The sequence below is a fragment of the Ictalurus furcatus genome, chromosome 17 (assembly GCF_023375685.1).
Source record: "Ictalurus furcatus strain D&B chromosome 17, Billie_1.0, whole genome shotgun sequence".
NCBI classification, from domain to species: Eukaryota; Metazoa; Chordata; class Actinopteri; order Siluriformes; family Ictaluridae; genus Ictalurus; species Ictalurus furcatus.
In genome coordinates this window covers 25290808-25299837 of record NC_071271.1, presented here as the reverse complement: position 1 = coordinate 25299837, position 9030 = coordinate 25290808, and the positions used below count along the sequence as shown (strand labels likewise).

The 9030-nt window shown below is 37.8% G+C and overlaps 1 protein-coding gene across 2 annotated transcripts in view; it reads left to right on the top strand.

The window, feature by feature from the left end:
• The first annotated feature begins 292 nt into the window (after nucleotides 1–292).
• rxfp2b (relaxin family peptide receptor 2b) overlaps nucleotides 293–9030 on the top strand; it is a 46004-nt gene continuing 37266 nt past the window's right edge. Inside the window, exons 1-2 of one of the 2 annotated variants that reach the window (XM_053646803.1) lie at nucleotides 293–1276; nucleotides 8853–8993. In XM_053646803.1, the coding sequence (XP_053502778.1) occupies nucleotides 1180–1276; nucleotides 8853–8993 (238 nt within the window). In that variant the 5' untranslated portion in view covers nucleotides 293–1179. Of the gene's footprint in view, nucleotides 1277–8849; nucleotides 8994–9030 lie in introns of both variants that reach the window. The other variant, XM_053646802.1, reaches the window with a different exon arrangement.

Sequence of the window (9030 nt, the reverse complement as noted above, 5' to 3'; positions counted from 1 at the left end):
GTTTTGACACCACCCCCAGACCACCACCCCCAGACCACCACCCTTAATTCACTCCCTGCGTCCTCTGCCCGCGTGCACACAGTTTGCATGTTCTCCCAGTGCTTCGGTGGTTTCCTCCGGGTACTCCGGTTTCCTCTCCCAGTCCAAAGACTTATTGGCATTTCCAAATTGCCCGTGATGTGTGAATGTGTCTGACTGTGTCCTTTAAATTTCCATTTAAATTCAAACATTAAATATAAACCCGTTGGCCATGTTACAGGCAGAACTACTGTCCGAGACCTCTGGCTATATGAAAATAATGCACACCTTCTAACCAATCAGATTCAAGGATTCAACTGCACTGTGGTATGAGAACATATAATAAATACAAAATGTGGGCCTAATATGTTATTCCTTCATTTGGTATAAATGGTATGGTAATTATTCGAATGTAGTGTATCACGCCCAGGAAATGTAAAGAAGAGTGAAACGTGTGACAACATACCCCGCTCTCCCCTGCTTCTGCTTCTTCTTCTTCTTCTTCTTCTTCTTCTTCTTCTTCTTCTTCTACTTCTTCTACTTCTTCTTATTATTATCATCTCATAGCTGATTGGTTTGTCACTTCAACCGCTTTATTTACTAAAGTAATTTTCTCCATAATAACTTTATGAAACGACTCCCGTTGGGGAAAACAAATAAATAAATAATAGAGTGGAGTGCGTTTATGTCTTATTATATTATTTTATTACCGAAAAGCACGAGTGCGCGCGCGTGTGTGGGTGTGCGCGTGTGTGGGTGTGTGTGCGTGTGTGCGCGCGCGTGTGTGGGTGTGTGTGTGCGCGCGTGGGTGTGTGTGTGTGTGAGTGTGTGTGTGTGTGCGTGTTTGCACACGCGTGTGTGTGTGTGCGTGTGTGTGTGTGTGTGCGTGTGTGGGTGTGTGTGAGTGTTTGTGTGTGTGTGTGCGCGCGCGCGCGCGCGTGTGTGTGTAGCCCGAGCGAGGTGTTCAGAGTCATTCAGTCACTTTAGTGGTTTGGTGTCAGCACTTTCCTCCTGAACATGCTGCATTCAGGGCTCATGGCATGGAGCTTAGAGAAGACTGTGTGTGAAGCTGAGACGCGCAGAAGGTGTGTGTGAAGCTGAGACGCGCAGAAGGTGTGTGTGAAGCTGAGGTTTGAGTGGAACTCTGTGCACACAGCCATCATGAGCTCGGTCAGTCACCGCGCCGGATATTCCTTCTGCTCGGATATTCTTCTTCCAGCGGTGCCGTGTCTCCTCGTGTTCATGACCACAATCAGAGGTAAGACCAGGCACTGTGTGGGGTGAGGAAGAAGCCCTACAACTATCCTTCCTTATTATTGGAGATTAAAACATAAATAATAATAATGATAATAATGATAATAATAAAATATAGATAATACATCTATATAGATAAAATAAATAATAGCAATAATAATAATAATAATAATAACAACAGGAAGAAGAAAAACAAATCCGTTAAACAGCTCATTAATAATACATTTTTATTCATTATTTGTATTTTTATGTACAGATTGCATGATAATAATAATAATAATAATAAAAATATAGATAATACATCTATATAGATACAATAAATAATAGCGATAATAATAATAATAATAATAATAATAATAATAATAACAACAACAACAGGAAGAAGAAAAACAAATCCGTTAAACAGCACATTAATAATAAATTTTTATTAATTATTTGTATTTTTATGTACAGATTGCATGATTATTATTATGATGATGATGATTATTATTATTATTATTATTATTATTATTATTATTATTATTGTTGTTGTTGTTGTTGTTGTTTTTGTTGTTGTTATTATTATGGCAAATAGAATTTACTTTAACTAAGCTAAACTCCCAAAAATCACGTTTGACTTGTACTGTTTGATGTCAGATTAAATCATTTTAATTAAATCCATTTGCTGGATATATTACGATTACTACTACTACTACTACTACTACTAATAATAATAATAGTTATGGTTGCTTCTGACATTTACACAGTCTCACTTAGTTTCTATATTTGAAATGTCAGTGCAACTGGTTTTGTGTGTGTGTGTGTGTGTGTGTGTGTGTGTGTGTGTGTGTGGGTGTCTGTGTGTATCTGTGTGTGTGAGAGATGTTTAAAAGTTCAGCGTTTCCATGAGAAAGGAAAGGAAATTAAGCAGAACCCGTAACCTTAGGAACCCTCAGTGTGACACACTTCTGCTCGACCTGTTCACGCGGTTCAGGTGGCATATTCTCCGTGTCAGAGTGAATTCATCAATTCCTTTATCATTGATGACGTGGTGGAGAACGTATAACGCAGCCTGAATTAATTGACAGTGCCGCGATATCCCAGATGTGGAAAAGCTGCATTTTTGAGTTGCATTTTTTTTAAAGAGTGAACATACTATATTAATAAAAGATAATTGTTGGTCTTCACTGCCAGACATTTGATAGAGTAATAAGTAATCTAAATAGTGATTGATTCTTGGCCACTACAGATTATGCTTTGATTTAGGGCTGTCTTGATGTGAATTTGGAAATTGGTTTTAAAGGAAAATTTGATCTGTGGACGAATTAATGCACCCCGAGATCTTCAGAGTGGAAAACCATTCCCACACTGGATTGTTAATTCACATTTAGTGCACAAGTCAGTGTTTATTGGGAAATAAATTCATTGCCAGACGCTAAACAGTAATACAAGCAGTAAATATATCGTCCGTTCCCCCCCCCCCCCCCCCCCCCGATCACACATCCATGTATTTGAAATCTCTTGAACAGTGTAGAGGAATGGATAATGAAATTCTGCTCTCACACAGACGTGAAGGTTGCATGATGACAATGCAGCAGTTTGGGGAAAGAGAGAAATTTGTATTTCTAGACAGAGTAGATCGCTAGCCTTGAGTTTCATTTTTTTTTTGTTGTTCTCAAAAAGTGCCACTTGTGACAAAGAAAGATAAGCAAGAATGATGAGCGTGGCCGTTTTGGAAGCCAGAGCCATCACTAGATTTGAAATAAAAGTTGAAACTAAGCTCCTCAAGGTATTAAACTTTTACATGCAGTAATAGGTGCTCCTGATCGACATGTTTTTTTATTTAATTTTTTATTTATTTTATTTTTTTTTGACTATCTGGTGTCTCTGAAGGTTTCTTTCTTCTCTCTTTCATCCGAGGGAGATTTTCCAGACTTCTCCGTGTAAGTTGTCTGTTGTTAAAAGCGCTATACAAAATATAATTAAATTCAAATTAGAATTTGATGAGATGAGAATCAGGGCACTGTCTGGACCCTTCAAAAACAAGAACAACTCTCGTCTTTCCCTTAACATGTGGGAGACAGGTGTTGGTCTGCCGTTGTGACGTTGCTTATTTAAGGGTGTTTAAGGGTTTTACAGCATGTCAAATTAAAAATAAGGACATTTTGTTAGAACAGATCGTACGTGTTCAATCATTTTGTGACATGTCATAAAAAAAAAAAAAAAAAGAATTATAAAAGGCTGACGTCCTCATAATAAAGTCAGAAATAACAAGGACAACTATAACGAGAGAAAAGGCTTCAAGGGTTCTTTGGAAGGTCAGTAGTTCTAGTGTTCTTAAAAAAAAAAAAAAAAAAAAGGTTCTGAATGGAAAATTTTCCAAGAGGAGGACAATTATAGGGACCGACATGGGACTTTTAAGGATTCCTTCAGAACGGGGGGGGGGATGGGGGGGGGCTTCAGGGTTGTCCAGTGATATCTACAAACAGCTGTTGTGGCTGGCTGCTGGTTGGATGTCTGAGAGAAGTCCAAATAAACAGGAGCAACAACTTATAGCTGATTGAACATCAAGATAAAGTGATTAAACAGGTGATTAAATAGTTGGAATGAAAACCTGCAGCCATATCAGGACACCTTCATGACCTGTTTATGGTATTAGGGAAAACCTTTTTAAGTATGTGAAAGCCTTTGTCTTTGAAAGCCTCCAGAACATGGAGTAAAGTTGGGACTTCACTGCATTTCATGATTTGTGCTTTGGCCCTGGAGATGTCGTTTCCAGCAGATATAACTTAACACATCTGATACACTACTTCACAACCTTCGGAAGCATCCGAGTAGTAGAGTTATGCGAGTTGTTGTTGCTGAGTTCTGCAGGGTGGTGGATCGTCATGATTTGCATTGGTGTAGAGCAGGCGTTCTCAACCGTCTTCTTGTCAATGAATCGTTTTAAGGGCTTAAAATTCTTTTGACCAGCTCAATTACTAAAATAATATAGGTCTACTGTTAAAATAAATAAATAAATAAAAAAAATCACAATCCACAGTATTAGACACAGTAAAGTATTGGACTGATATTAAAAGATTGGCATATACATATACACTGACATATACAACCCCAGTTCCAAAAAAGTTGGGACACTGCGTGAAACGTCAATAAAAACAGAGTGCGATGATTTGCGAATCTCGTAAACGCGTATGTTATTCCCAGTAGAACATAGAAAGCATGACAAATGTTTAAACGGAGGAAATGTTCCCTTTTAAGGAAAAAAAAATAAGGTCATTTTGAATTTTATGTCCGCAACACGTCTAAAAAAAAAAAAAAAAGTTGGGACGGGGGAAACAAAAGGATGGAAACGTAAGTGTTTCTAAAAAGAAACAGCTGGAGGAACATTTTGAAACTAATGAGGTTAATTGGCAACAGGTCAGCGACATGATTGGGTATTTCTTTTATTTCAAAGGGCAGTCTTTGGTATCAAAATCCAAAGGACGAGGCAGAGACGGCGTGTGTGACTTACTAAAAGGAATGAGAAGAACGTTTGTGTTGACTGGCTTCAAGCTTCAGACATGCTTTGTAAATCCCAAGCTAAACTTTGATTTATTTCAAAGATATGGTTTTAATCCTTTTGTGAGTGAAGTTAAAGAATTTGCACTTGAATTAAAAAAAAAGAAGATTTTTTTAATTATTATTTTTTTTTATTATTATTATACAGATGGTCTCAATGCAGCTTTACAGCCACAGTACCAAAAGCAAGCCAAAAGCAAAAAGGCAACATAACTCAGAAATCATGAGAGGGAGTTCATCGTCATCTGGCTGACACGGAGAAGATTTCGGAGTCTGTTTAATGAGACTGTAGCGTATACGTTTACACAGAATGTAGCTAGTGATGTAAAAGTTATCACTAGTATCAGTATACTAAAGAAATATCAGGAAATACAGTCAAAAACGTATGACCTCGACCATTTAGAAGTTTAATTTCGCTTAAACAAAACGTCGCTGTTTAGTGTCACTGGATTTACTAAAATGATTGATAATGATTACTGAATATCGTTGAAGATAAATAATTGAATATTAAGACCTATAATTGTGTGTATGCAGAGAGAGGGATTGATATTAAACGCTGTTGTATACGTGTTTGTATTTATCTCAACAATCCTGGGTTTTAACATTTTGTAGCATTAAATAACATTTTAAAATAAAAAAAAAATAAAAATTGCTTACTTTTCTGCCAAAAACTTTACTGCTGACCAAGGACTAGTTCAGAATGAAAATACTTGGCATTTGCCATCTGGACTGCAGTGAACGTCAGGTGGTTAGATCAATACAGAAAGTGAATTTGAATTGAATGCTTGGAGCTGAACGCCAATGGACAGAAAACAACTTACTGTCTCGTTTGTAGTGTTGTATTACTTGTACTGTGTTACATGTACTCCATGTACTCCACTTTCCTCCACACTTACCAGTGTGTCTTTTGTCTAGTCCTTTTGCTGGTTGTTATGTATGGTATAAAGCACAATGGTTGTGGAACGTCTGAGAGACAATTGAATTCTTTTTCCTCACTTACTGTATGTTTTAGCAGCTATGAACAGTCGGCCCCTGACCAGCCTCTCCGCTTGTTACGTTACCAAGAATCCGAGAATGTGTAAAGGCTTATCATAGCAGCATATTTCTCTTGTCTTCTTCATCTGCCATAGAAGTCCCTGTTACTATAGAAACGATAATGTATTAGAATAAGCTCATTATTGTAAACCTGCGATGGATCTTATGGCCAGAACTGTCAGAGCTGCTGTTAAAGGAAATGAATCAACACCTTCTGAACAAGCAGGCTCGAGAACGTACCAGTGCTGTGGTATACGTCTCGCTTAAAGGCTAAAGTGAAGTAAAAGTGGCCATAACCAATAAAGTTTTAAAGTTCAGGTCTGTGCACATGGAATACACATACGATGTGTTTGGTAGACTTTGGACGTGTACCCAATAGTCCCAAGAGCTTCTGGTATGTTCAGTTTGATCAGATCCAGGAACGCTGGTTCACTTCCTGATATCTACTTAGCCCTCGTATTGATTTATGATAATATTCACAGCACATAAAATGCGTGTGAAATCTCTGGGATGTGCTGCATGCTATAAAACATAAAAGTAAAATGACAGGACAAATTTATTTACTTGGATATTATCCGCTCGCTTGCTTCACCTCTCTGAAAGACATACGAAATATGACTTTGTTCTTGCTTGATGTTAGCCATAATTGATAGTAATTACTCTATGCAAATGTCTAATAAGGTCATGTAATTAAAATTTCAAATCTCTATCTAGATTTTAGGAAATGCGACCTTAACTTTTCTTTGTTCTTGTTCTGGGATGATGTTAATTTCAAGTTTTTGTCATGTGTTTAGCATTACTGCACGCTTTGTCTTTGTTCTTGCTTTCCATCCATTTCAAACTGGAAAAGAAAAAAAAAAAAACCCCAAAAAAACATCTTTATGACAGTGGGGGGAAATAAGTATCGAACGCGTCAACCTTTTTTTCATTAAATATATTTCCAATGAGGCTATTCACATGAAATTTTCACCAGGCTTTGGTATTAACTCATGAAATCCGGAAATATAAAGACTTCACAACATTCACAACAAGGTCTATAAATAAAGTTATGTGTGATAAAGTGGAATGACACGGGAGGAAAGTATCGAACACGAAAGTAATTATACCTCCTATGTGTTTAAACTAATAGCAGCTCGGTTAGTAAATTGATGGGCTATAAAAAGGCTTTTCGTTACCAAGATGTCACACAAGAAACATCTCATGATGGATAAAAGCAAAGAGCTCTCCCAAGACCTTCACAACCTTATTGTTGCGAAACATATCGATGGAATCGGATACAGATGTATTTCAAAACTTCTGAGTCCTCCAGTAAGCACCATTGGGGCCGTTATCCACAAATGGAACATCACTCCGTCATCAACCGGCCACGCACAGGAGCTCCTCGCAAGATTTCTGACCAGCGAGTCAGAAGAATAATCAGAAGTTTTTCCCTGTGTCATTGCACTTTATTAAACATAACTTCATTTATAGACTTTAATGTGTGGATTTCTTTATATGTGTGGATTTCTAGATTTAATACCAATTTACTAACCCAGCTGATATTCATTTGCACACACAGGAGGTATAATTACTTTCGTGTTCGATACTTTCCTCCCGTGTCATTCCACTTTATCACACATAACTTCATTTATAGACCTTGTTGTGAATGTTGTGAAGTCTTTATATTTGCGGATTTCATGAGTTAACACCAAAGCCTGGTGAAAATTTCATGTGAATGACCTCATTGGAAATATATTTACTGAAAAAAATGTTGACGCGTTCAATACTTAGTTCCCCCCGCTGTATATTACAGAATTTAAATATCAGATATGCATATACTGTAGGTATAATATTTATAGAGGTATATTCTGCAAGATATTGATGCAGAATATTGATAGAAATGTTGCTAGACAACATGCTTAGTCAAGCTGCTTACATTTTTCCCCCGTATCATCAGTAGATCCCCAAAGCCCATTACCAGGAGTCCAAGAGAGTATAATTTACCCTGCTGTCTAGGGCAAAGATTTGGCTTTTCCCTCTAGCTCTACATTTACAGCATTTAGTAAATGTCCTTATCCAGAGCAGGTTGTAGAAGTGGTATGTAGTCTCTATCACAAACATATCCTCAGGGTTAGGTCACTAGGCCAGGGCCTAATCAATACTACTGAGCTAAAACCTCCTCTGTTAGAGCAGGTTCGTACATCATCAAAAGTAAACACATTTGTAAAAGATTAAATAAGTGATAATTAGGTGAAATAATTTATAGTAGATTCAATAAGTGCTGATTCAAGTGTATAGTGAAGAAGTAAGTCTTCAGTGTTTATTTGAATACTAGTGATTGAGCTGTTTGGACAGCCAGGGGAAAGTTTATTCCACACCATCTGGGTACCAGGATAATCATGTCTAATTAGTATGAGTACCTGCGAGTGAACAAGAAACTCGTGCAGACATTTGGAGAACACACTGTATGAAACTCAGGTCGGGGCTGAGCTGGAAATCCTGAAGCTGTGCGGTAGCACCGAGTCACCATGCCACCCAGATATAAAGAGCTTTGATCTAAAAACCTACATACTGATTGGCTTTGCCTTTAGAACTGTATTAACTCTTCCATGTACAGTCACAGCTTCATAAGGAAATCCACGGTCTCTGTAGGTCCCGGACAAGCTCAGTGATGTTTTTTATCTGAAAACTGGTCTGTAGTATAGAAGCCCTAAGAGGCCATGCATTATTATTTTTATTATTTTCTTGTTTTCTTGTGATCTCGACAGAACAAAAAGCTGTTTTGGGGAAACACTTGATATAGAGAAAGATAATTACTGAGAAGCTGGAATGTCCTGCTTGCACCTCCATCTTTATCAAAATGCCAAATTGATGGGGTTTTTTAAATAACTTTTCATATCAAAATGAGTCCAGTTTTGATTATTCAGTCGACGAATCTTAAGTGACATTGTAAATCTGTATGTAAATGAGTGTGTAAATGAGTGTGTGTGTGTGTGTGTGTGTGGGTGGGTGTTTCTCGGCAGCAGGGCTTGGTAGCACATGGTTAACATCTGAGATCTGCCCACTTGGCCACTTCCCGTGTGGAAATATGAGTGTGTGTCTGCCCCAGGTGCTGCACTGTAACGGCCAAGAAAACTGTCCTAACGGAGCCGACGAGGAGCACTGTGGTTAGTGGCCACACACAAACACAAACATATTTATATA